Below are 27,664 nucleotides of genomic sequence, written 5' to 3' on the forward strand. Positions count from 1 at the left end.
AAAATAAAAGTTTGAATAATCTAATTTTTAGGCACCAGCTGTGGATGTTGTTGCTATTGGTCTTATGTCAGGTCAAGTTATCATACACAACATTAAATTTAATGAAACATTAATGAAGTTTCGTCAAGACTGGGGACCCATTACTTCAATATCATTTCGCACAGGTAACTTTTAACATACTTATTGATAGAAGATAAGAACACTTAAAATTCATTATTTAAAAGTCAAATGTTTTTTGTCTTCTGGTAGCTTAATCTAATAGAAGTGAATGAATACTGGAGTAAAAGGCAAAGAAATATGAATAGATTATTGGTATATAGTTCTTTCTAACTTTATGGATTAAAAGGGAAGAGAGAATTCTTATTTTGGGGGATCTAGAAGTATTTTTCTTGATGTATTTTATTTTAATAACAGATGGTCATCCAGTAATGGCAGCTGGAAGCCCATGTGGCCATATCGGACTCTGGGATCTGGAAGACAAAAAATTAATCAACCAAATGAGAAATGCACACTCTACAGCAATTGCCGGACTGACATTTCTCCATAGAGAGCCACTTCTTGTCACAAATGGCGCTGACAATGCTCTCAGGGTATTAGGATTGTTGTTATCTTCCTGACTCATCTAACTTACCCTTTGGGTTATTACAAGCTTGCTTTAATGTGTCAGCTTTCAACCTAGGAGATGAAAGGAATATGGAATGAGATACTGGTATAGATGAGACAAAAAGCACAGCAGGTGACATGATTGCAGCGTAGCGGGAAAGAATTACAGTTTATTTCTCTCCCAGTACCCACTCCCTCCCTTGTAGCTCTAGGGTCACTGGCTTAGCAAGCACTACTCAATGCCAGTTGATTTATGTAGGGGGTGATTTGACTACTTGCAGATCAGATGGAACATTGTAGAAGAACTTTACATTTTTATTTCTTGGCAGATATGGATATTTGATGGTCCTACAGGTGAAGGCCGACTTTTGAGATTCAGAATGGGTCATAGTGCTCCTCTTACCAGTATCAGATATTATGGACAGAATGGACAGCAGATTCTAAGTGCAAGTGAGCTTCTGTTTCATACTATTAGTTTATTCCAGCAAGTATTGAGATGTGGGTGCCCAGTATTAGGTTTGATATTTATACATATTTAGATTCACATATCTCTTTGAGTGACTTAGAAGTCTGGGTAAAACTAAGAGTCCTTTTTGTCTACTTGAGAAGCACTGTAGATATTATTATCTGTGCTTAATGTGTCCTTCTGTTTACTAATCCTCAGAGACAGAATGGTCAGATTCTAAAAATTCTGTTAGTCTGCTGAAAATTATTAGTACCTCATTTTCATTTTATCCTTTGTTTTTACTAAGTGCCATTCTATAAAATGTTCAATATTTTAATGAAGTAGTTGCAATCTGGTTTTCCCTTTAAACTGTCCCAAACTGTAACTTCAAGATTTTCAAATTGAATTTTATAAAATTTGTGATTCACATAGTCCCTTGTTTTGATAAAGCTTGATTAGAGATTTTCTGTGTATATCAACAGGTCAAGATGGAACTCTTCAGTCATTTTCCACAGTACACGAAAAATTCAATAAGAGCTTGGGACATGGTAGGTCCTTTGCAAGACAGAAAATAAGCTGGTCACGAAAGAAACATTTTGACATTCTGTGAAACAACTGGAAGAGGTTTCATTAATGCATTTTATTTTTTCTTGGATGAACTAGATAAACATGTATGGAAGAGGTAGTAAGATTCCTAGGATCAAAGTTGCTATAGAAGTGGTTGAGGTTCTGCTATGAGGTTATTGAAAAAGGTTAGACATCTTGGGTGGTAAAAACATACGGTTGCCACCCAAAAGATGTTGATGGCCTTACTTGAGCTACTGTACAGTGCACAGTTTTTAAAATGGAAGGTAGCTTAGAGAAAGCATCAAAGTAAGCAGCATCCAATTATTTTGCTTTAAAGCAATCATTTTGTTCTCTTTCCCTTTTCATAGTTTCCAGCCTTTGAAAGATTTTATTAAACAACAAAATCTTATTCAGTTTTATTATTAATAATTTTAAGTGACTATCTTATACAATTCATGCATGTATATAAATTTAAACATTTTTTAACAATATCTAAAATAACTTTTCTTAGAATTAAAAAATAACAGTGGCAATAACATCTTTTATTTTTGACTTAAATGGGAATGTCTTGAACTTTATAGTTATAAGACAATGATAACTTTTCTTTTATATACACTTTTTATTAAGAAGGATTCATAGCTATCTATGTTCCCCTCTCCCCCAACCTCAGGGTTAATAAATAAAAAGAGAGTCAAACGTAAAGGACTTCAGAATACCATGTCAGTGAGACTTCCACCCATCACAAAGTTTGCAGCAGGTAAGTAACTTCATACTGTGTTTTGAGAAGTTCTCCTTTGTCATTTATTTCCTACTGTGTGCTATTTTATTTTCTCTGTTTTAATAAATGCTTTTATAAATATTAATAAGCATTCAGAAGGTAACCCCAGGTGCATGCTGGTCTTGTGTGAAGACTAAAAATGAGTTATTTTAAATGTAACTTCTCATCTATTAACCGTAGGCTTTGCTCTTCTCTATAACAGGTATTTATAATATTTGATTTTATAGCCTTTCTTTTTGTTTTGTCATATACCTAGTATAATGAAAGTTACTAATGTAAGAAGAACTGGAACAGCAAAGTATGAGAACACAGAGGTCTGACTAATTAAGATCTAAGACTACTGAGGTCTTAGTATACTATGTCATTTGATCAATGCTTCTTTCAAAGAAGTGATTTTAAGAAAAATATAGATAATGGGTTTGTTGCGTGAAATCTATCATGGGAAATTACTGTGTAGGCACCATTTCTATTTGAAAGTTATTATTATGACACCTTTCTGTTTTCTTAGAGCTTGAATGATGTTTCTAAATACATTTGAATCACATCACTCATCTGCTTAAAATTTTTTAGTGGCTTCTTACACCTTTAGAGTGGAATCTCATCTCCTTAACATGACTTCCAAGACCTTTTGTAGTGTGGTCCTGATTGCCTTGCCCTACTCCTGTCCCTCCCAAGAAGATACTACACTTACTTGCTGTCCTCCGTTTTGTTCGTTTTTTCTTGTGCATGTTATCCCCCCTGCTAATTTCTACTTGTTCTACCACTCTATCCAGAGAGCCATTTACTTTCCCCAAATCTCCTGAGTGGTCTTATAAGAAAACACTATCATACTTTATGATATGATAATTTCTTCTAATTAGAATCTCTTGGTATGTTAATTAGCTTGATTTAGCCATTCCACAATGTATACATATCACAACATTATGTTCTATGCCATAAACATAACTACACACACTTTTTATTCGTCAATTAAAAAATAATAACCTCTTGTTAGATTGGAAACATTGCTATCAGGTATTACCTGTTTGTTTTACCATTGTATCCGTAGTGTCTGAAATATTACCTGCCTAATAAGTAATAGATGAATAACAGAATGAAAAGTAATTTGATTTATGATTTTCATTACGTTTTAGAGGAAGCTCGTGAAAGTGACTGGGATGGTATCATTGCTTGCCATCAAGGTAAGCTATCTTGCTCAACCTGGAATTATCAAAAATCTACAATAGGTGCTTACTTTCTCAAGCCAAAAGAGATGAAGAAAGATGACATAACTGCAACAGTAAGTGAGCTTGTTTATAAATCTTCTCTTTAAAACTTTCCTATGGAAATCTTGTTATACTCAAGGTTTCTGATCATAATATTGATTGAAAGAACGTAGTTTAACATTTTAAAGCACTGCGTAACCCAAGGCCACAAAGATTTGCTCCTGTGGCTTCTAAGAGTTTTCTAGTTTTAGCTCTTATATTTAGGTTTATTCTCTCTGAATCGATTTTTGTGTATGGTATGATAAAGGGGTCCAAATTCGTTTTTTCGCATGTGGATATCCAGTTGTCCCAGCACTATTTGTTCAAAAGACTATTCTTTCTCCGTTAATGATCTTGTTACCTCTACTGAAAGTCATTTGACCTTTTATGTAAGAATTCATTTCTGGACTCGGAATTCTCTTCCATTGGTCTGTATGTCTGTTCTTATACCAGTACCACACTGTCTTGATTTTGGTAGCTTGTGGTAAGTTGTGAAATCAGGAAGTGTGACTTCTCCAGGTTTTTTGTTCTTTTTTCAAGATTGTTTTGGCTCTTCTGGTCCCTTGTATTTCCATATGGATTTTAGAATGAGCTTATCAATTTCTGCAAAAAAAAGCAGCTACAATTTTGATAGGGATCTCATTTTGATTTTGCAGATCAGTTTGAGTGTTGTCTCTGATCTATGAACATGGGGTGTTTTTCCATTTATTGAGATTTTTCTTAATTTTTCAACAATATTCTGTAGTTGTTTGTATATAAGTCTTACACTTCTTTGGGTACATTTTTCCTAGTATTCTTTTTAATGTTATTGAAGTAGAGTTTTTTTTTTTTTTTTGGATTGTTCATTGAGAGTGTGTCAAAATGCAATTGATTTTTACATTATTGATCTCATATCTTGTAACCTTGCTGAACTTGTTTATTAGTTCTAATAGTTTTTAATAGATGCCTCTGCTTTTGAAAATGCTTATTAAAAGTGTAACTCAACATTCGACCCTGTTTTATACAACTGGCATCGTAAGTATGTATATTCTGTTCTCTGTAGTATGAAAATCCAGTCTTAAGTTTTTATATAATTTTCAAAACCATAAAGATTCTATCTTATGCTCCCTTAGGGACATTTACCTACATAGTTTTGAGTAATGGTTATAATAGTAGTGGTAATCACAGGTAACATTTTCTGTGTGATTACTTTGTTCCAGGCTCTCTGTCTAGCATGGATTATTTCATATTTTCCTCACAACAGTCCTACAGCACGGTGCATTGGTTAGGTGCTTTTTATGGACAGTAAAACAGGTTTTATGAGCAATATGCCTAAGATCAATGTAGTGAGTAAGAGGCAGAGCTGGGATTTTAACCTGAGACAATTCATTCTAGAATCTATTCTTATAGCCCATAGGGATCACTCATAGAACATTTAGCATGTGTGTATACTATGATATGTGGCTGGAGTTGAGTCATTTGTCTGACAGTCTCAGCTATCTGGAACAAAGCCAGTAACTGATAAGTAATAAGCAAAAGTAAGTATAGAGAGCCTGTGCACTAAAGTACGATTTGTTACTCAAAAATAACACTCACGGGTTTATTTTTGCTTTGTTTGACTTAGATAATACATTAGAATGAATAAATTAGAAGAGATTGCCAGGAGCAGGCCAACTAAAAACAGTAACTTCCTTAAAAGACTATAATGCAGGACGGTGTAGGGCCTGTATTACTTGTAGGTTACAGCGTACGAGCTCCTTTAGTTTCCTAATTGTATAACTATACAACATAGCGTAAACATTTATGAATTTTTCAAAATAGGTCAGCTTAATGTTTGTGTTTCATTTAGGAAGATAAAATGTTTTTTAACCATAGTAATTTCCTATCTGAAATACATATTTTTTTTAAAGAAATCTTTATTTAGAAAAATGTATGTATGTAAAACGTATTTATGTGATGCAGTGTAAATATGTCTTGACTCAGTGGTATGTCAGACTTTATGTTGCTTTCCTTAGTTAAATAAACCTTCATTAAATCCTTTCTATTTAGTTTGTATAAGTCATCTGTTTAGATGTAAATTCAATATAGATGTAAATTGAATTATCTCTTGGGTGGATGACATCTGACTGACACACATTGGCAATCAGTTATTTCTCCAGCAGTGACCAAATATGTAGCCAGTCTCATGTTTTCAATATAGAGAAAATATATTGACATAATATTGATATTTTAAGTATTAAAATGAGTTTATATTATGGAGGCTGCTTATAAACCAAATATTTTCTCTGTAGTGTCTTATATATTTCCTTCCTAATATGTCATAATTAAAACATTTTGGGCTTTTGCTTTGCCATTCTAACTAATGATACGTTTTTTGTTTGATGTCAGCCGTGGAAGCGGTTACAAAAGGCAAGACGAAAAGAAATTAGGCAAAAGGAATGTTTTGACTTTAGCCTTGTTAATAAATTAAAAATTGAAGGCTAGTCCTATATATAGTTCTCTTGACTTTGTACATTTAAATTGAGTTAACCTTAGTTATGTTTTGTTTTCTTAGATAATGATTCTTCATACTTTTTAAAGAATGGAGATAGAATCTAGCTTGTATGCTTGTACACCCAAATAAAATTACTTTATGTTTAAAAAAACTAACGAAGCAATTCATTTATCATACTTTTTTTAAATAAAAAGGAACAAGTAGATAAAAAATACTTTGGAAAGCATAAAGTGCAATAAAAATGTTAGTTATTTTCTTTGTCATTTGTGGGTTGTTTTTTTTCTTAAAGGCAGTGGATATAACTTCTTGTGGAAACTTTGCTGTAATTGGCCTCTCATCAGGAACTGTAGATGTATATAACATGCAGTCTGGTATACATCGAGGAAGTTTTGGCAAGGATCAAGGTATAGATTTTTTTTCTTTGTTTTTAATTAATATAGGTAGATACAAGACTAGTAGTGAAAGCTGGCATGTATAATCTTTAAGTGCTGGGCATTTTGCTAAAGTTGAAGATGGATTATAATCAACTCTATATGGCAGAGACTGCCATTGTATCATAAGGACCATGTTGAAAGAGAAAAGTCATGGATACCTAAGAGTTTTGTGGATATTATTCAGATTAATTTTTTATCTTCTCTCCTTTAAGCAGAAAATCTTAACAAACTTTTCAAACCTATGTTGTATCGATCTGATTTCTGTTTTTTTTACTCGAACAATATTAATAATTAAGAATCTTCTTACACCCCTAAAATCCAGATTTATTTCAAGATTTTAAAGGATATTTAAGTGGCAGCTTATATATTTGAATGAAGGAATCACTGTGTGTATTGTTCAGAAAGAAACATTGCCAATTCTGATTTTTTTTTCTTTTGACATCTACCTTACAGCTCACAAGGGATCTGTTAGAGGCGTCGCAGTGGATGGATTAAACCAGTTGACAGTTACAACTGGTAGTGAAGGATTACTCAAATTCTGGAACTTTAAAAACAAAATTTTAATTCATTCTGTGAGCCTCAGTTCATCTCCAAATATCATGTTGCTACATAGAGACAGGTAAACTTTTAATGATAATGGATTTTCTCTTTGATTCTTTCGGTAAAAGTTATAAAGTCACAAGTTACCAAGTGGGAAAAATCAGACGATTTAGTAAAGAACAACATTTGGCTTAATTTCTCCCAAAGTGTATTTGATTTATCCAAATTCAAGTGGATGTGAGACTTTAGTTTAAGGGTTTTTTGTTTATTAAAACTGGTGCATTTATCTTGCTAGTGGCATTCTGGGACTCGCCTTGGATGACTTCTCCATTAGTGTTCTGGACATAGAAACTAGGAAGATTGTCAGAGAGTTTTCTGGACACCAAGGCCAAATAAATGACATGGTAAAACAAACTCTAACTGATAAAACTTTACTCATTTCTACTTTTATTGGGGTGTGTTATCCTTTAATAGCCTTAAAATCATTATATGAGGTGGTCATCTATTTTAATTTGCAGGCTGTTTTTCAAAGATTTTAAAGGAAAATTTTGAATTGAAAGTTAATATTTTTCAGGGAGTTGATGCCAGCAAATTGAAATGTAAGTTTTAGAGCTGATCTTTTTTTTCATTAACTCTAAAGAAGGCCAAATTATACTTTAGAGAATGAATGATCCATTGGCATATATGTCATTCTTAATATTAAAATAGGCTGGGAGAACTCATTTCTGTTTTACTGTGTATGGAATGAATTAATAGTAGGAAGCCATTTGCCTGGAATACCTGGTATCTGGTTTATTTTCCTTTAGTGCTATTTTTAGAGTTTATATATCTTAACTCTGAAAGGGTTTAATTAATAAAAATATGCTTAAGTTTACTATTATATTCTTATAATGGGATGTATGATGGAAAGAAGTCAACTAGTTTAAAAAGCGTGTTTAATTAAAAAGTACTTTTAAAATAAATTTGTCACTTGAGGACCATATTAAGTATATGGTATCATTTTTCATCTATTGCAGATACCTTGATTTGCTTGAAAACAGAAAAAGTAAAATAAAAATAAAATCTTAATACTTAGTGACAAACCCAACAGCTACATTTACTAGTTCTCACACCAAAAATCAGAATTTACTCCTTTCCTTAAAAATTGAAGGAAAAAAACCTGGTCAGGACATTGTGTTCTGCAGATAGGAGGTTGGCAAAATTACACATCAACGGAATTTGTTATGACAGCATCTGTAGAAACGAGGATGGGATTGGGTTAATTGTGCTGAAATGGCTCTTTTGCAGACATCTGTCAGTATCAACTTGCTCTTCCTATTTCTTTTTCAAACCTTGCTTTCAACTTGCGTATCTCGAGTTTCCTTGCTCAGTAATAAGGTACTCCCGTTAGTTAAATCTGTGAGCATTTATAACATGACTTTACCTGTCAGAATCATTCTTTCCCATCCTTTACTATCTGTACCGCCCTTCTGTAAATTGATCTATCTGTAACTTGAGATTTGAGTTCCCATTATATTACTGCAGCCTGATGAACAAATTAACATTTATGTATCCCGGTATCATCTACTAATTTAAACTGCTGGATGAACAATCTACTACAACTGTAGACTGTAAAGTTTTTCCTTTTGGGTCACCTTTCACCTGTAATCTGATTTGTGCCTCACAACCCTTAGGTACTACAGGCAAGGAGATCTATTATTTATCCATTTTCATAGCTAGAAAAAATAATAGGTGGCATAAGTAGTTTATTTAAATTTATTTTGAAAATCTGATTATAATTTGTTTAGAAATAAAGCATTATTAAAAGAGAAAAGATTTTTAACTTAGGCTTCAAGAAAAGCAAGCCCTTATCACACACATAAACATAGTCTATAAATAAAGATTATGATTTGAAAATTAATGCAGTACACTTAACTTTTTTAACTTTTAATAATTCATTTAAAAGTCTCATCTTTATCCAGATTCCAAATCAGTGGTATTTAGGAAGTGGTATTTTCTTTTATATAAAACAAGACAGTTTGAATGTTAGTCAAATTAATGTTTTTATGAAGCCTGCATTATCTTTTCATTTATTACATTCTTTAAGGTGTTAACTATATATACATACACATACATACAAATATATTCATATATATTTACATTTATTTTTTTGTGTATATATATATATTTTTTAATTTAAAGGCTTTTAGTCCTGATGGTCGTTGGTTAATAAGTGCTGCAATGGATTGCTCTATTAGGACTTGGGACCTTCCTTCTGGGTGGTAAGTTTATATTTCTAAATCCCTAACCTCTATAAGATTTCTAAGTTATTTTCTTCACATGTGACTTTTACCTATAGTTAATGGGTTATATGCTTTGTCAATGTGACTATATTTGGAGATTTTTCTGACATGACTATATTGTATCCTTGGAGTGTTTTTGATAACTAAACAGCAGGTAGTAGTGTCATGAAACGTAGTAGAAAAATGAAATCTTACTTAGATTTTCTCATCCTGCAAAATTGAGATACAGAAGCAAGTTGCCTAAACCTTAAGAAAGCTCATTTGGCCTTTTTGATTCTCCAAAATAAAGCTCAGACTTTAAGATGGCAAACTTTTATTTTGAGTTTGTTTAGTTCATGCTGAATTTAGTTGAAAGGTCAAACCCCTTAACTTTTCCTTTTTGTGTGTCTCTTCTGTTTCTCTGATGTCATTCTTAAAAGAAGGCATTTTAGATAGTCTTAGTCCTTTTTGTGTTGCTTATAACAGAATATTGAAACTCGGTTATTTCTAAAGAAAAGAAGTTTATTTCTTACACGTTGGGGGATTGAGAAGCCCCGGGTCAAGGGGCCGTATCTGGTGAGAGCCTTCTTGCTGGTGGAGACTCTCCGAAGAGTCGCAAGGTGGTATGGGGTATCACAGAGTAAGGGGGCTGAGCGTGATAATGTAACAGCTTGAGTCTGTCTTCCTCTTCTTATAAAGCCACCAGTTTCCCTTTCATGATAATCCCTTAATCCATGAATGGGTTTATCCGTTAATGAGGACAGAGTCCTCATGATCCAATCACCTCTTAAAGGCACTCCCTCTCAATACCGTGACATTGGGGATTAAGTGTAAACATGAGTTTTGGAGGGGACATTCAAACAATATCTTAAAGTGGTAAAAATGTGTGTCTTCGGATTTGGTTAAAACCTGACAAATGTTCAGAAATCTATTTCATGGGTTGAAATTTGCCACTAATCCCGGACTTTAAAGAGAAGACAACCAATTCTGTAAATCATATGAACAGAGGAGACATACAGAATGTGTGTGGGCTTTATTGTTAAAAATTAAGTAGGTATAGATACCATTTAAAATCATATCATTTAACATAGGATTGCTTAGATGACTATGAAGAAAGGAAGAATTATGGGAATAGCAAAACATCTAATTTAACAGTAACATGCCATTAGAGAAAGATAGGTGAGAAAAATGAGAAGGAAGGTGGTACTTTTTAATCTAAAATATTCCTAAATTAAGCTCTGTTCACTTCCTCTTCCTACTCAGGAATTGAATAAGCTCATATATGAAAACAGTTTGACCTTTAGGAGGGAAAAACTCTGACGTCCTCAGTTCCCTTCAACTTTGAAACAGGCCTGAGGCATACCTACCCATCTTGTGTATACACTGGATTTATAAGCACAGCTAACGATTGTCACTAGTGGATCCAGCTTTAATAACCAGGGACCTTTGTCCACAGGTGTGTCTCTTTCACTTAAAATAGAGTGAAGCAAAATCTAATTTATTGACCATATCCTCCTTTGACTTCAGAAAGTTCACTAAAAGTTGGTATTTCTTTAATTAAAAAAAATTTTGTTAAAGACACTATTAGAAATATTAGTGGTCTGTCACTTCTTAGGCTGTTGCTATTTTCTAAAAGTTAATGTTATATAATTTGAATTGCTTTAAAATAAGAAAGTTGTATAAATAGTAGAGTTGGCGTAATGCCTTTTTCATTTTCCTTTTTAATAGTTTATATTAGTGGGAGAGATTATTCAGTAGTAGTAAAGTGGCAATGTATTTTAAGTGGTAAATTTGTCTTTGGAATGGAAAAATTAGGATCCGAAAGTAGCATTCAGAGCCACTAACCTTTGACTCAGCATTAGCCTTTTGCTGAATTTATTATATCAGTAAAAAGTTGAACAGATTCAAATCTGATAGCTTTTCAGTTCTAGTATCTTTATTTTTAGGTGAACATAGGCAATTTTAAGTGAATAGAGAGGCATGAAGCTGGGTGTAGCACAAGAGCAAGAAGTGACCACATCGAATTGTTAAAAGGAAATGTAATAAAATCTAAATTGATTGGAGAAAAGTATATTTTTATTAAAGAAAAAAGTTTTTGGTTAACATTTGAAGTGGACCAAATGAGAGAGCTGGAATAACTATCCAACAACTGCTGCTGCTTAGTAGCAACTAAGCTAAGATTTACAATGTGCTGCTAGGCACTGTATATGCTTTTATTTTTCATATCCTAACAGGTTGTAGGTACTATTACTGTTATTAGTCCCATTTCAAAAATGAGGAAGTGGAGGCTATTTGAGAAATTAAGTGATTTGCCCAAGGCGACATAGTTTATAAATGACAGAGCACAAAATAAGCACAGGAGAAAGAAATAGGTTTCTTAACAGTTATGTTATCATCTTTGCTCAGACTGTATTTGTCTCGTTTTAAGTATGAACTGATTTTGTTGAAAAAAAACATAATTAGTGTGACAGCCTTTGGAAATTACTAGTTCTTCTTTTAATTAAATAATTTGAATAATGAAAACACATTACATAGCCTGGAAAGTGAAGCTATCTATGAGTAAACCTTTGAGTGTATTAACATACAGGTATATCCATCTGGAATTGTGCCTATCTGAAACAAATTGCATGGGTGTTAAACTTTCTTGTAAAGTTTTTTTAAAGTGCTGAAATATTTGTTATGTTTGTAAAATTTTCATAGGAACTGAGTTGAAATTTTTTGTCTCTGAAGTTATCATTCCTCTACCACTACCACCACCTTTTATGTCTGGTTGTTTTTGATCTAATAGAAATTCAGATTGAATTCTTTTTTTTTTTTTTCCCGAGACGAAGTCTTGCTCTGTTGCCCAGGCTAGACAGTGCAACCTCCATCTCCCAGGTTCAAGCAATTCTCCTGCCTCAGCTTCCTGAGCAGCTATGACCACAGGCATGTGCCACTGTGCCCGGCTAAAGGTTTTTTGTTTTTTTTGTTTTTTTTGTTTTTTTAATGGAGTTGGGGTTTCACCATGTGGCCAGGCTGATCTCAAACTCCTGACCTCAAGTGATCCACCCACCTCGGCCTCCCAAAGTGCTGGGATTACAGCCGTGAGCCACCGTGCCTGGCCCAGATTGCGTTCTTTGAGGGGTGAGAAATACATAAAATTAAATAATCTGAATAGAACTTTTCATTTGTTCTGTCTCACCCAACCCCTACTACTTCCTGAGGAGCATTACGTGAGAAGAATTGGAATAGACATTGTTTTGAATTTCTCACTGAGGCAGAAACATCCCCTTCTACTCCTTAAAGATTTCTGTGGAAGGTGATTTTAGCACTTTGGAAATAGAACATATGGAAGCAGTCTCCATTTGCTCAGAATAATAATCAGAAACAACCTTCTGAATGGTTATGCGGGGCTCAAATCTTGTAAATCTGATCCCTTAGAATAGGAATTGTATTAATATTCTTTGAGAAAAAATTATAAGTACCTGCGACTTATTTTTTAACATTAGCATGAAACTATATGGTAGTTTTAGGTCTGGGATGAGCCTGTGCATTTATGTTTTATGAACTAATGTGGCAGTGTAGAATAGCTGTGTATGTGGAAACCACCTTCCTCAATTTGGTGGTTTTATATAATGGAAGTCTCATCTACCTACACACCACAGCTGTGGAAATGAAGTTACACAATGAAGTTGACAAGATAATTATAGTATGAAGTAAAATAAGTTTGCTCAAGCAGTAAGCTTTCTTTTTAACAGATAGTTCCTAAACATGTTAGGAGGTTTTACCCTTCACATATGTGAACTTTTGATGAGTAATATTCAGACAAAGGAAATACCTTAAGATTTGAAATTGCCATGTTTTAGGTTTAATCTTTGTATGTGTTAGGATAATATCTTCATCTGTGGATTGTTTGGATTAAGTGACTTAACATAAATAATTTAATAGTCTATGGCATAGAATAAGTGCTTCGCAAATGTTTTCTTCTCCCCAATTCCCTTGATTCCCAATAAAAGCCATTCTTGTGAGCTTTCAAAACAGACTTGAAGAGAAATCAGACAAGTTATTGCTTCCTTCCCCATAATGGACAGTTAAACAGCAGTCGTTTTCCTGAACACACTTTGATGTGTGTGTGTTTGTTTCCGGTGCTTCTAATTGTTGTCTTTTCTTTCCATCTTGCATTCATTGTTTAAGGTTTATATTTTTATTGACTCAGCAAATTGAGAGAGGCGTTTTACCATGGGCAAGCAACTTAATGTCTCACACTGGACAGTCTTCATTTACATTTGAGCTGCTCACAGTGTGTGTCCCATGAATCACCAATGTAGGCATACTCTGGGTGTTTGTAAGCTATTGCCCTCTTTTTGTGTTTTAGTTTCAGTAGTAGCTTTACTATAATTTATATTAGCTAACAATATAAATTGGGTAGAACTGCTTGGGTGAAAATCCTGACCCAATGGCTTTCTACCTTGAGCGAGTTTTCAAATCCTACTGGACCTCAGTTTTCTGGACTGTATGGTAAGGACGGATCTGCCTTATAGGGTTTGTGAAGATTCGATTAGTTAGCACACTCAAGTGCTGAGGATACTTCCTCACACAGAGCACTAAAAAAGTGTTAATCTTGTTCTTGAAATAATTTGTATTAATGTACATCTGGAACTTGAGTCATTTGTGTGTACCTTCCTATGGATAATATATTGGCTTCAGAAAAGCTGTAATTAAAAACCACTATACTCTCCTTAAAGCTGTTCTCACTTTTAGCAAGCCTAAGGAGTGTTTCAGCAGGATTCAGATGAGTATAGGCCTTTCTCTTTGCTTCTTAAATCTACCTCTTTTCACTTCCTGCTACCACCATCCTAGTTATTTTTTTTATTGTTAAATGATTACTACCATACTGTCACCATTCTCTCTGTTCAAATATATTCTGCATTCTTATGGCAAGTTTTCTATGTAAGTGAAGATTATGCCACTATCTCCTCTTAAGTGATTAATGACTTTCCATCAATTATAAGATTGAAACAAACTCAGGTGTTTGGTATATAAGACATTGTATGCAGCCTTATGCTTATGCTTAATGGTCCTACAAAACTGCACTCCTCACTTTACACAATTGTATTTTCCCTTGCCTTATTCACCACCTTTCTCTTAGCCAGGAAGTGCTTTCTCTACTAGACACCAATATCCATTGAAATCCTGTCCATTTGTAAAGCTCCTCTCAAACATAAGTGTTCTCTGTGAAGCCTGTTCTGAGTCTTCTACCTGGTTTGTAGTTACTCTCCCTTTCACCCCAACTTGTAAATCCCTTCAGCAGTTTAAAGCTGTGGGGCTAGTTTCCATAAATTGCTTTATGGTTCTTCTCTAGAGACTGAATTTTCATGTGTTTCATGTATAGCATAATTACTTATTTCAAAAACAGGTACAGTTGCTGAAAAGCTTTTTTTTTAAATTAGCATTCTTATTTACATCCATTTTGTTATATTACTTTCTCCTTTTGCCTAAGCTTTTCATTAGTTTCACTGAAGTAACAATAGAATACCAATAATTAGATTTATTTTAAATGTTATGTCTTTAGAATTGTCTCCAGGTCAGTCTACCAAAATTTAGTATTCGAGAAAAACAGATTTCCTCCTGCTTCCTCCCTGTTGTTGAAACTGCTTCTCCAGTTAGTTAGTCTAGTGAATGTTGTCTTTCTCATTAAGTGAGATTATTTTCACATAGTAACTTAGTTAACAAAGCTATTTATTAGTGGTGACTTTCTGATCGATGCTGGTGATTTAAGAAAAAAAAACATTTTCTGCATCTCTTATCCCTTGTCTTTTTGGCAAAAATGTTTTTGTGAATTTTATCCTTTTTGGTAGAGTTCAAATACTTTTAACATGTTAATTATTTCTGTAGCCTTATAGACTGCTTTTTGTTGGACTCAGCTCCTCTCAATGTTTCTATGTCTCCTACTGGAGACTTTCTGGCAACTTCCCATGTGGACCACCTTGGAATTTTTCTATGGTAAGTTCTTTCATATGGTTCTGTTTGGGGATGAAGAAGATTGTATTGTCAGAGAGTTAGAGTCACTAAAATTGTCATTTAGGCTGTTTTTAAATTTATGAAATGGAAATGTCACAAGTTAACATAGATTTAATTCACTGTAAGTCTGTGAGTGATTCAACGTCTGCTCGATAATGTAGACAGCTTTGCTTCAGTATGTATTCCAAACCACGTGATTGATTTTTATCTGTTATCATATTTGGCTTTTATTTGCGGAAAGAATAAGTGAGTTCTAAAAGTTTAGGAAAAGGAGTCCCCAGTCATGCCATGGTTTTCCTGCCAGTATCCCACAACTACTTTTTGACCTTGGCCAATCACTTCTGAACCTCAGCCTAGTTTGTCTATAAAATAAGGCATAAGTATAAGCAGAATACTTTCTGAGAGATTTATTCTGTTTGCATGACTTTTCGTAACTGTGTAAAGATACTTATGTGATCTTCAAATTTTGATGAACCTGTAAGGGACTATGATTGCTCATAATAAATAGAACATCACCTGGGTTTAGAAAAATTTTGTTTCTTTCCTAACTTTATACATCTATTGGGTAAAAGAAAAAATTGATTTTTTAAAAAAATTAATGATAAAATGTTGTAATTACATTTGAAGATACAAAAGGAATTTTAATATATAATAGAAATAGACCCTGTTCACCTTAATTTGTAAAATGGAGTATCTTAGAATCCATAAGGCTTCAACAATTCAGAAAAGAATAGCTGTGAGCACTCACAGCAGGAGTATGGCCCCTCTCTATAAAGTACTGCTATTAATAACTTGAAACCTGAGATTCTCAATTTTTATTTTCTATTACAGATTCATAAACTGTGGGAAAAAGAACCTGTCCCCTTCTTTGGGACTGGTATCTACATCCTGATTAGTCATCCATGGCCAGGGTGCAGGCTGAGAGGCAGAAATATGGCTACTTAGAGGGCCATTCTAGAGAAGGAGAATCTGTGACCTTTCAGCAACCGCAAGAATATGCAGAGCAAGAATATGCTCAGCATATTCTCATTCTGACTTACTCTCTGAGTTCATCTTTCCTTCTGTTATAATTTACTTAAATAAAGGTTGATATATGTCAAAACAATATATGAAAGTTATTTTACCTTATAAAAGTATTATCTGCTACTGGTCTATCTTTAATATGTTTTTGTACTATGTCAGGAAAGAGACTCAATAATATATTTACACAACTTTGTTATGATGGCATCTATGATGTAAGTCAAGGGGTTTTTAAATTGACACAATCTATCTTTGAGGTCTTTTTTTAACTAATAAAAGTCTGTAGTTAAATTCAATATTGTAGAGTGTTTCTCTGAAGAAACTTTTTATAGTTTTTAAAATATTGCTTATGTTTTGATTTTTCAGGTCCAATATTTCCCTGTATTCAGTTGTTTCATTACGGCCACTTCCTGCAGATTATGTCCCTTCAGTAGTAATGCTTCCTGGTACTTGTCAAACCCAAGGTAATTACAAAATTGCAAAGCAATTTTTGAGGTGTAATATTATAAACCTAATATAGGAGATATTGCTACCAAAGGCAAAGTTTAGTGCATTCAATCCAAGTGTTTTTTAACTGATATAAAAGACTTTGAATGACTTCATGAATTTAGGCAAAAATATAATTGATGTGGTATTGATAAGCTATCAAATAGTATACCAGTGAAACAGGTGTTTTGGGTCTAGTGATGGGAGTTTTAGTTATGATAAAATAAGAAAAAGACAGGGATAAGGAAATGAAATAAATGAACAGTTTACAAGGCTGCATTAAGTGAACATGTTATGAAATACAGATGGATTTGAAATGAATTAAGTTGCTTTTATATGATAAAAATCTTTTGTTTTACCTGAAAAAATTTTTTAAGATGTAGAAGTATCAGAAGAAACAGTAGAACCAAGTGATGAAATGATAGAGTATGATTCGCCAGAACAGTTGAATGAGCAATTGGTGACTCTTTCACTTCTTCCTGAATCACGATGGAAAAACCTTCTTAATCTTGATGTTATTAAGGTAATAATTAATACACTTAATAGACCCTAAGCATGCATCCAGAAGCATTTTTATTTTTTTAAGCAGAGAGAACTGCTCCTACTTGAGGGCATTAGAAGAGCAATTAATGTGTAAGATAACACTGACAATGCCATTTAATCAAATATTGTTTAATATGGTGTGATTATCACAAGATACTCATATATATGTCAACTTTGAGAACACTCAGCAGACATTTGGATGTGGCAAAAGTTCATCCTGTAACTACAGAGCTATTGGAAACTGATCTTTTAAAATCCAGCCTCATCACTTTTATATAAGTTTCTAAAATGAGCGGGAACAACTATAGCTGTTACAATGTATTTCTACTGCTAGGCATTTGAGGACTGAAGAAATTCCACTAGGCGTTCATTTTATTAAGTTAACCCCTTATGTCACACCACACCCTGTCAACTACTGAAAGATTTTTAGAACTTGCTGTGTCAGGGCCAGGTACGTAAGTTAACATGAACTAGGTACTAAATAATGTACCTGGAGAGTATGGTGGTGAAGAAAAAACAGCCCCTTTGTCCTTGAGGAATTTATGATTCTGCATGAAAAATGGACAATTATGGTATCGATTAGTATTTTTTTAGAGTATGTTTTATGACTCCCCACTAGTCAGTAGCAAAAACTACTGAAAAGAATACAATAGAGTGAAAAATTTCAGGTTACCTTTTGATCATGAATGCAAGTATTGTTTGGTGAAACTTGAGTTGGTTAGACATACACATACACTAGATCTGTTAGGTGTACTTAAGTCACAGTATGGGCTGTGGTAAAAAGTTTAAGGAACACCGACATAAGTAACTAATAAGATGTAATTATCCTTGTAACTAATAACACAAGAAAAGAAATGTGTGTCTTGGGTAAGGAAAGAGAAGTTTTCACATTACATTTCCTCACAGAAGTTAAAATTGCTGCTTTTTATTTGCCAGCTTTTTGAGAGATTAGTCATCAACATAAAGGTGTGCTGTCTAGGAGCATGGGCATGGTATGGAATCTCTTCATCATGCTGTCCACACTGTCAGCTTTAAAGGGAGTACTTTATGAAATAGTTCAAATGCAAGGCATTAATAAGTACAAATGGATTAGTGTGAGGGGAGCAATCAGAATAATGCTGAACTAATTGAACAGAGTTTTGGGGCTACTGTGGTCCTCACTAAGATATAGTTTGTACTGCATAAAATCATATATCAAAACATGAGTGGATTATCTTTATGATGGGAATATGTTAAAACCTCTAATATTTTTATTTTCTGCTGAATAAAAGAAGAGAATGTACCAAGACTATGGTTTACATTTGTCCTGTGGATAACTTCTATTTTTGCTTTTCTTTATAAGACTAGATAATTTGCAGGGCACTATGGAGTTCCTTCAAAGCCTTATGGTTTTAACAAATCAGTGACTGTCCCCTTTCTAACTCAAGAATGGTGAGTTAGAATGGTAACTGTGACTCATAACAGTCTCCACCATCCTAAAGGGCTCTGCTTATGCTACAGTTGGCAGTGCTTTGTCCTGTGTTCATGTGATCATTTTCTTTTATACCATGGCTTCACTTTGGAATAGAAAGTCTCTCTAGGGCTGCATAGCTCCTAAAGAATGGAAGAATAATGTGAGGTGAAATTGTGAGACTTCTTTATTAGGCACTTTCATCAAATGTTCCTGAGAGGTGGGGCATGGTGGTGCATGCCTGTAATCACACTGTTTTGGGAGGCTGAGGCGGGTGATCATTTAAGGTCAGGAGTTCGAGACCAGCCTGGCCAACATGTTGAAACCCCATCTCTACTATAAATTCAAAAATTAGCCAGGCATGTTGGTATGCGCCTGTAATCCCAGCTGTTCTGGAGGCTGAGGCAGGAGAACTGCTTGAACCCAGGAGACAGAGGTTGTAGTGAGCTGAGATCACGCCACTGCACTCCAGCCTGGGCAATGGAGTGAAACTCCATCTCAAAAAAAAAAAAAAAAAAATATTCCTGAGATACTGATATGTAGCAATGTACTTACCAAAAGAAAATTCTTTCAGTGGAAATTCCAGTAGAGTTTTTCCTAATATAATTTTACTAGCATTTGAAATACTTATAAACCAGCAATCGTGTTTTCTTGCATTTTAAAAGCACAGAGTACTAAGGAAAAATTAAAATTCCAACAAAATAGAAGAATTAGAGCTGTACTTTGAAAGATTATCAAATTACTTATAATGTCAGTCTGCTTCTGTCTCCAAAGTTTCTTTGGAGAAAAGTAATTTAAGAAACCCTTTTGTATTAAGCATTTATGTAAATTTTGCTTTTCATCCTGTTTTGTGAAAGAGTTTGTACTTAATACAAAAAGAAATTTAAAATTACTTAACTGTTATATCTTCATGTAAATATTCATATTTCAGGAAAATGAGCTATGTTTGTCTTAGAACTTCTCCTGTGCCCTGTCACTTTTTTTCTGCCTTACCAGCAAGGGTGCTAGAGATCTGCATTGGGAAACCCAGGTTAAGGATAGCTGTGGTATTGGTCAAAAGAGATCGTATTTTAACATTCTTATGTGAAAGAGTTTCATTCCTCTTTTACTTTGTGGTATTTGTTTTAAAATTGATTTGAAATTAAATATTAGAAACTGTTGGCAGGTAATTCCTATTTTTCTTTCTCATTTTCTCTTAATCAGAAAAAGAATAAACCAAAGGAACCACCCAAAGTACCCAAATCAGCACCATTTTTCATTCCAACAATTCCTGGCCTTGTACCCAGATATGCTGCACCTGAACAAAATAATGATCCCCAGCAGGTAAAAAACAAATTAGAACATTCTAAGTATATCGGTTTATGTTTGTATGTGTTTTGTGTACCTCTTTACCAAGACCTAGTTTTACAGATATAGGGTAAATTAATGATACCTTTTAATTACAAACTATGCATTTTTGGGTGATACTTGTATTATTTGAATAATGTGTATTTGTTTTTGTTTAAGTCTAAAGTGGTAAATCTTGGAGTTTTGGCTCAAAAATCAGATTTCTGCTTGAAACTTGAAGAAGGACTGGTAAATAATAAGTGTAAGTTGAATTATAAAATATTTTAACAAATATCTTTAGCTTATTTTACTTTATATGAGGAGAAATTGAAGGAAATATCAGAGTTCTCAGTAGTTAAGATAGTAAAAATCAAAAGGATTGAAATTTTGGTTTTAATTTTAAATAATTTTAGCATTTATATTAAATAAGCCCACTAAGATCAAATGGTATTGATATTATAAAAATCTGTTGAAGATTTTTCATATATCTAATTTATTTTTTGTTGTTTGGAGATAGACATATTTATTGACTACATTTATAATAAGGAGATCCTTCTTGATGTGAATTAAATGTAAAAGTTTTATCATTTTTATAGCAAGTAATTTGCAAGTCTTTTGTTTTTATTTATAATTTGTAATTCAGCAGACTGCTTAGGTAATTTCATATATTCCCAAATTATTTTATTAAAAAGGAAATGTTTTAATCTATCTGTTGTGTTAATATATTTAAATTTTGAAGGCTACAGTCTGTAGCTAATAGTGATTAGCCATAAGAACTATAATCATTTAAAAAATCCTAGTTACTCTCCTAATAATTTTAACTTATCCTCTTGTTTTGATTCGAATGCTTTTGTTTTCATACCAGGATTACTTGAGTCCACATTAGCAAAAGTCAAAGAATGATACTGATGAGCCCTTGTAAATGACTTGTTATGTTTATGGGGAGACAAAGAAATAAAAACACTGTTGTTTACTATATACTGAAGGATCCAAAAGTGATTAGACTTTTGTCATTGGTGATATTCTTTTTCAGAAAGCTAAAGCATAGTCATTGCAATTCTCAAGTGACTCATAAAAATAGCTGTAAGTGTATTGAGTATGTTTTCCTAGGGCGCATATGAAACAATACTTCTAGAGAAAAGAAGTAGGTTTGGGCTAGGTAAGAATAAGGGATGGGGTCTTCCCCCTCCAATTTTATATATTCTTTATTGTTAGTAATATATTTCCTAATGATTATGTACGTTTATAACTTTATAACAATAAAAAAAAATTATTTTACCTCGTCGGATTCCCAGTGCTAACCGCTATTAATACTTTTGTATGTATCTTTATAGCCTTCTTGATTAGGATTTACTCTGAGAGAAGATATACGAGCTTTTAAAATTCTAAAGTGTTGCGAGGCATTAGATTTTCTTTATTAACAGGAAAAAGGTTTAAATTACAGAAACAATGTGTTTTGAGTACTTTCTCTTATATTGCTGTCATTATTTGTATTGATTTTCAATTATTTTGAGTTTTATTCTACATGATATGAAAAAGTTAACCCACAGGAAGAATTTCCTGTACCATTTAAATATATCCTATTTGGGGTATAAAAGGAAAACTGTAGTTTTCTAAGTTAAATGATTATAATCAAGTCATAACTGGAATAAAATTTAATGCAGATGACACTGCTCTCAACCTTCTGAAAGAATCAGGCCCATCAGGAATTGAAACAGAGCTGCGAAGCTTGTCTCCTGATTGTGGTGGGTCTGTAGAAGTTATGCAGAGCTTCTTGAAAATGATTGGGATGATGTTGGACAGAAAGCGTGATTTCGAGTTAGCCCAGGCATACCTTGCATTGTTTCTAAAGGTAAGTCTAATGTAAGACAGTACTGCCCAACTTGTCTTCTTCTGTGGCAGTGCTATCTAATAGAACTTTCTGCAAAGATGGGCATGTTCTGTATCCATCCTTTCCAATATCATAGCCACTTGCCACATGTAGCTACTGAATCCTTGAAATGTAGACAGTGTGATCAAGAGACAGAATTTTTAATTTTATAGAATTTTAATTAATTTAAATTTAACCACATGTGGCTAGTGACTACCACATTAGACAACTGGACAGTGCAGCTTAGGAGTCTTGTTTTCTTTTTTTACTCAACTGCACAGCAATTTTGACTTTACCCCCTGACATTTTTATGCTATCTGCTTGATCCAATGTGCTGAACCATTAACTTTTCTTTTTTTAGTGGTTAGTTACATTTTGGAAGTTTTTTGTGATTATGAATAGAAAGTAGGGTTTTGTTTTGTTTTGTTTCTACTACTAAAATCAAAATGTTCACTTCTATCATTGGTAAAGGAGTTTTGATCATTTTACAGTAAGACAGTTACTTTTATGATTAATATAGTGGAGAATTCATGTTTTGAGGGTCTACTTTAGTGGTATAATGTGTTGAAGGAGGTAGATGATGCCGATTTTCGGTGATAATAGATTTGATTCTTTATCCCATTTATACCTAAAATGAGTTCAGTTGATCTAATTATTTAAACTTATCAGGACTGTCCTTAGGTGGAGAAGAGTGATGACCACTTTAATTCTACCAAGGAAGTCATAGTATCATAAAGGAGCTCATAATAAAAAAACAAAGTTTGATAGAGGAGGGGAAAATGGGAGATAGTAATAAACCAGCACTTAAGAAAACAAATATTCACCTAGTGTCTTCTGTGGTTCCTTGGTAGAAAAATTGAATCCAGATTAGGTAAAATTTTAATTTTCTTAAATGTTTAACCATCATGTTTTTCTTTGCAGTTACACCTCAAAATGCTTCCTTCAGAGCCAGTACTCCTAGAAGAAATAACAAATTTGTCATCCCAGGTGGAAGAAAACTGGACCCATTTGCAATCACTCTTCAATCAAAGCATGTGTATTTTAAATTATCTCAAAAGTGCTTTGTTATAAAAATAAATTTGTGACTAAACATATCAAAGACTTACATATTAAATGGGTTCAATTGAACTCATTTCTTATTTTCCAGGTGTCAATGTGAAAAGAAAATAAATGTTAGCATTACTGACTAGTCAGTAAATCTCCACTTTAAATGCTAAATACTTTCTTGAAGTAAAATCACACCTCCCAGCCAGGCATGATGGATAATGCCTGTAATTCCAGCACTTTCGGAGGCCAAAGCAGGAGGATTGCTTGAAGCCAGGAATTTGAGACCAGCCTAGGCAACATAGCAAGCAAGATCCCATCTCTACAAAAAGTTAAAAAAATAAATTACACCTGCCTTTCGTTTTGAAGATTTAAAGAATCTGCTCAAATGATTTATTTTCTGAGTCTCTTCACACATTAACTTTTATATGATTTTTTAAAAATTATTACCCGCTTATATTTTTTTAGTATCTGTTTCATATAAAGAGATACTGCATGTTCACTGTGAAGTATTGCTGAATTAAATTGAAAATGTCAGATAAAACTGATACATGGTGTAGTTATAAAAATGCTGTTTTGATATGAAGAAAAAAGGAATTTTTTTTCCTTGGTGGCCTTTGATAAAAATATGAATCATTGACTCAGAGTTGGAGGATAAACTAATCATCTTCCAGCACAGCCCTGTTGTGTTGCGGGAGAGGAATCAGGCTAAAGGTCTGTTGGTATTTCAGTGACAGATTGAAACTTTCTAACAGTGGCCTAGTGCTTTCTCCATTGTAATGTACTGAAAGGAAGTTGTTCATTGATCAGAAATGTGGGAGGCCCTTCCTTGCCCATGGCAAATGGCTAAAGACAGTTAAACTGATATCAAGGATAGGTAAGGGAAATTACAAATTCCATTGGAAGGTGGCCCTTTATTGCCACTGCAGACATGTAGATAACAATAGTTTAATGTCCTCTGAAAAGGTAAAAATTCCATAAATCATTGCAAACAATTTTTAGCAATATTGTTTATTGCTACCACAGCCAAGAATGGGTATTTCAAAGCCACGGGTTGTTTTGTTTTGTTCTGTTTTGGTTTTGGCTACACTTTTTTGGGGAGGACCTTTTTATTTGGGAAGAAACTGCTGAGTATACTTTTCTTTCACAACCATTGCAAAACCAGGTAGCCCTGGAGTTTTTTTCTCGTCATCATTGTTTTTATGGTTCAAGACTTTTGCAATACATGAATTAAAAATAAGCAGTTCTTTAAAGCATAGTGCTCTAAAAACTATTCTTAGTTTATACACTTAAAAGTTGGGTCTTTCATGAAATGCAGTGGGTTGAATATGAACACCAATAGCATTCTTGTGCATTGTTAGGGTAAGAGAGTTTTATAGAATAATCTCCAGAAGAAGCAGTCCTCAAAAGGCGTTTCCCAATGATACTTTTAATATTCATGTTTTTATTTAATGATGTCAGATAGCATTAATAAACTACTAAGGAAATAAGCCAATCTGGTTATTGTACTCAACTTCATTTTTCTTTTAGAAATGTGTATTGACTTACTAAAGCCACTGACAGAAATGTTACTCATGACTTAAGTTCTAATTTAAAAAATTATTTTCCTCTTTCCTAAATACTATATTCTAAATTGGAATATGGCAAAATTCCAATATATAATTCTATACCTAGTAAAGACTGTAAATAAAATTTACAGAGCTATGAACTGAAAATTTACAGAGCTATGAACTGAAATTGTATTGCTTACATAAAATCATGAACTGAATTTTCTTCTCTTTTTAAAGTGGGCATATAGATTTGAGTGTATTGTTATCAGAGAGATATTTAGATAGTATTACATCATTTTGGCAGGTAATCTAGAACCTTTCATGTACTGTTTCCATCAAGGGAGGGAAAGAAATACAAAATATAATTTTATTTGTCTATATTTTCCTTAAAATATATCAGTCTGTGCACACTAGTTTATCTTTAAATTTTGTAATTACACATGTAATATATGACTACATTTTGCTTGTGTACTTTTTGAAAACCATCTTCAGTCCCAATACCCTCTGTAGAAGTAACAGTTATTAACTCTCCTAGATTTTTTTTAGATTGTTTTTATGAGTGTTTAATGTAGGAATGTGTATACATTATCTGCAGCCACAAGAAATGTATAGTTGTGATTTTTATATACATGTATGTATATTATTCTACAATTTGCTATTTCTACTTGGGAGTTTTTTATTTTGGTACATTCACATTTACCTTATCTCTTTTGCAGTGTCCAACAGTCTACTTTGCCTATAATAGACACTTAAGGAAGTTTTCCTTCTTTTTATTCCTTTACGATTACAAACAATGCTGAAAGGAACTTCATCTTACATGAGCCCTTTTTGTACATACAAGACTTTCTCTGTAGTATATGCTTAGGATTTGAATTTCAGGCCAGAGTATAAGCATTTTTAATTTGAAGAGATACCTCCATTTGGGTTCCAGAATGGCTGTATCAAGTTACAGTTCCCCTCAGCAACAAATGAGCATCTGCTTCCCCATGTAATTAATGACACTTGCTATTAGATTTTTGTAATTTTTATTACTCTGATGAAAAAATTATTTTGGTTTTAAATCAAATTTCTCACTAGTGAGGATGGACATATTTTTGTATGTTTATTTTAGAACATATAAACAGTTGTTAATTGTCTTTATCCTCCACTGTTCATTTTTCTGTTGAATGATTTGTCCTTTTATCTCATGGATTTGTTAGCAGTTCTCTTGTATTTTCTGTCTGTTGCCAATGTTTTCTCCTACTTAGCCATTTGGCTTTAATTTTACATGGTATCTTTTTAAATAAATGTTTTATATTTGTATACAATCGATTAATAATTTTTCATGACTTATTTCAGGATATAAAGCAAATTATTTTCTAAGACATTCATAGTGTATGTTTTCCTATGTTTACATGTGCTCATTTCACATCATGTATTTTCCTCTACGACATGTTTCTGTGTGAGTAGTTAATGTGTAGCTCTTTAGAATTGATTTTTGTGAAGAGTAAAACATACAGTACTGCCTCGTATGTCTGTGAAAAATTCATTTATTGAAAAGTCCACTCATATGTCTGATTTGAAATGCAGTTTCATTATGTGTTCAATTCTTTCATTGAGCTTTTCTATATTCCTAATAAATAATGCATTACTTCGGTATGTTTTCAGATTTGGAGTAAAGTCTTCCTAATGTTTTATAAAGATTTATTGACTGCTGGTGAGTATACCTCTTGAAGTTTTATATGGGTTGCACAACATTTATAGGACTAATTTGGAGAGACGTACAATACCGGGTGCAGTCCTCCATTGGTGTCCAGTTCCAGGGCCCCTGTGGATACCAAAATCCAAGCATCTTCAAGTCCCACAATCCGCCCTGCAGACATATGTTTCCAATACATGTTATAATTGGTTGTTTCTGTTTGTGGTGAAATGATTTAATTTTTATATTCTAATCTCATGACACTGCAGAACTCTTTGTCAATACAGTCTTACTAGAAAATCCAAGATAATTCTATCTTCTGCAATTGATGAGACTTTATTTCCTATCCAGTATTTGTGTACTTGAAATTTTTTTGCATTAGAAAGTTTTATACTTTAAATATATGCCCTTTTTAAAGATAAAAGCACTGAGGATAGAAAATATGTAGACTGAAATATGTATTTTGTATTGCTTGAAAATAAATATAGTTTAAAAGCTGTCGTAACCCCCAAAACATTTTACGCCTTGAGAGTGATGTGACTGTGATCTGAGTCACATATGGCTACTTCTTTTTCTTAGATTATAGATCAACTCACTTTCTTATTTTGCTTGTTCTGTACAATGACTAGAGATACTTAAATGATGTCAAAGACAAAAACCTCTTGCCTTCTTAATGACCTTGTTATAGATAAATTTCCCCTTCATTATCCTGCTTTGCTTGGACCAGATGACAGAAAACCCACGAGTATTTCACCCTCTATAAAAAATGTTAAATGTACCCTTGCCAAAAAGAAATACCTATAACCAATTCCTGTAACTATTTCCCAACCTTGTATGAATAACGTTGTAATCCTGCTAAAAGAAACTCCTCTGTCTGCCTACATAAATGAAACCTTAACTTCTCTACTTCAGATTACTGACTATTCCTTTGGAGTTGGTGTTTCTGGGTGGGCTATCCTCAAACTTTGCACTTGTATAAACTATTTAAATTAGATTTGTACCCTTTTGATTATTTAGGTTGAGATAAAGAGCTTGTTAAAAAAATTGGGAAGGCCATGGTTTTGCACTGAACTTCTGCACTGGGTCCCAGCAGACCAGAACAAACTATAATGGAGTCACATACTGAATGCATAATCAAACTGAAACTTCAAGGAAGCAGATAGATTCCAGAACAGACCATTGTTTCCTTTGAAAACAGATTTCAGTCTACCCAAGTCAGCACAATAAGAAAGTCTCCTCTACTTGAATCCTTATCAAAAAGTAACCTGATGTTAACCTTTTTTTCTCTATTTTTCTGTTTCCCCCTTATAAAACCCCTGTTCTGCTATTGTCCAGTGGGAGTTCTCATTCTG

General features: G+C 33.3%; 1 protein-coding gene across 1 annotated transcript in view; it reads left to right on the plus strand.

The window, feature by feature from the left end:
- Nucleotides 1-25,941, plus strand: part of WDR36 (WD repeat domain 36) — a 37,514-nt gene extending 11,573 nt beyond the window's left edge. Inside the window, exons 7-23 of the mRNA XM_025389064.1 lie at nt 32-164; nt 415-590; nt 933-1,053; nt 1,531-1,596; nt 2,286-2,372; nt 3,527-3,672; nt 6,400-6,514; nt 6,998-7,163; nt 7,380-7,488; nt 9,266-9,345; nt 15,220-15,327; nt 16,732-16,829; nt 17,229-17,374; nt 20,048-20,167; nt 20,351-20,432; nt 21,835-22,022; nt 22,962-25,941. Coding sequence (XP_025244849.1) covers nt 32-164; nt 415-590; nt 933-1,053; nt 1,531-1,596; nt 2,286-2,372; nt 3,527-3,672; nt 6,400-6,514; nt 6,998-7,163; nt 7,380-7,488; nt 9,266-9,345; nt 15,220-15,327; nt 16,732-16,829; nt 17,229-17,374; nt 20,048-20,167; nt 20,351-20,432; nt 21,835-22,022; nt 22,962-23,111 — 2,091 coding nt within the window. The 3' untranslated portion in view covers nt 23,112-25,941. The remainder of the gene's footprint in view (nt 1-31; nt 165-414; nt 591-932; nt 1,054-1,530; nt 1,597-2,285; nt 2,373-3,526; nt 3,673-6,399; nt 6,515-6,997; nt 7,164-7,379; nt 7,489-9,265; nt 9,346-15,219; nt 15,328-16,731; nt 16,830-17,228; nt 17,375-20,047; nt 20,168-20,350; nt 20,433-21,834; nt 22,023-22,961) is intronic.
- The last annotated feature ends 1,723 nt before the right edge of the window (nt 25,942-27,664 follow it).

This window comes from Theropithecus gelada, chromosome 6 (assembly GCF_003255815.1).
Source record: "Theropithecus gelada isolate Dixy chromosome 6, Tgel_1.0, whole genome shotgun sequence".
In the NCBI taxonomy this organism is placed as follows: Eukaryota; Metazoa; Chordata; class Mammalia; order Primates; family Cercopithecidae; genus Theropithecus; species Theropithecus gelada.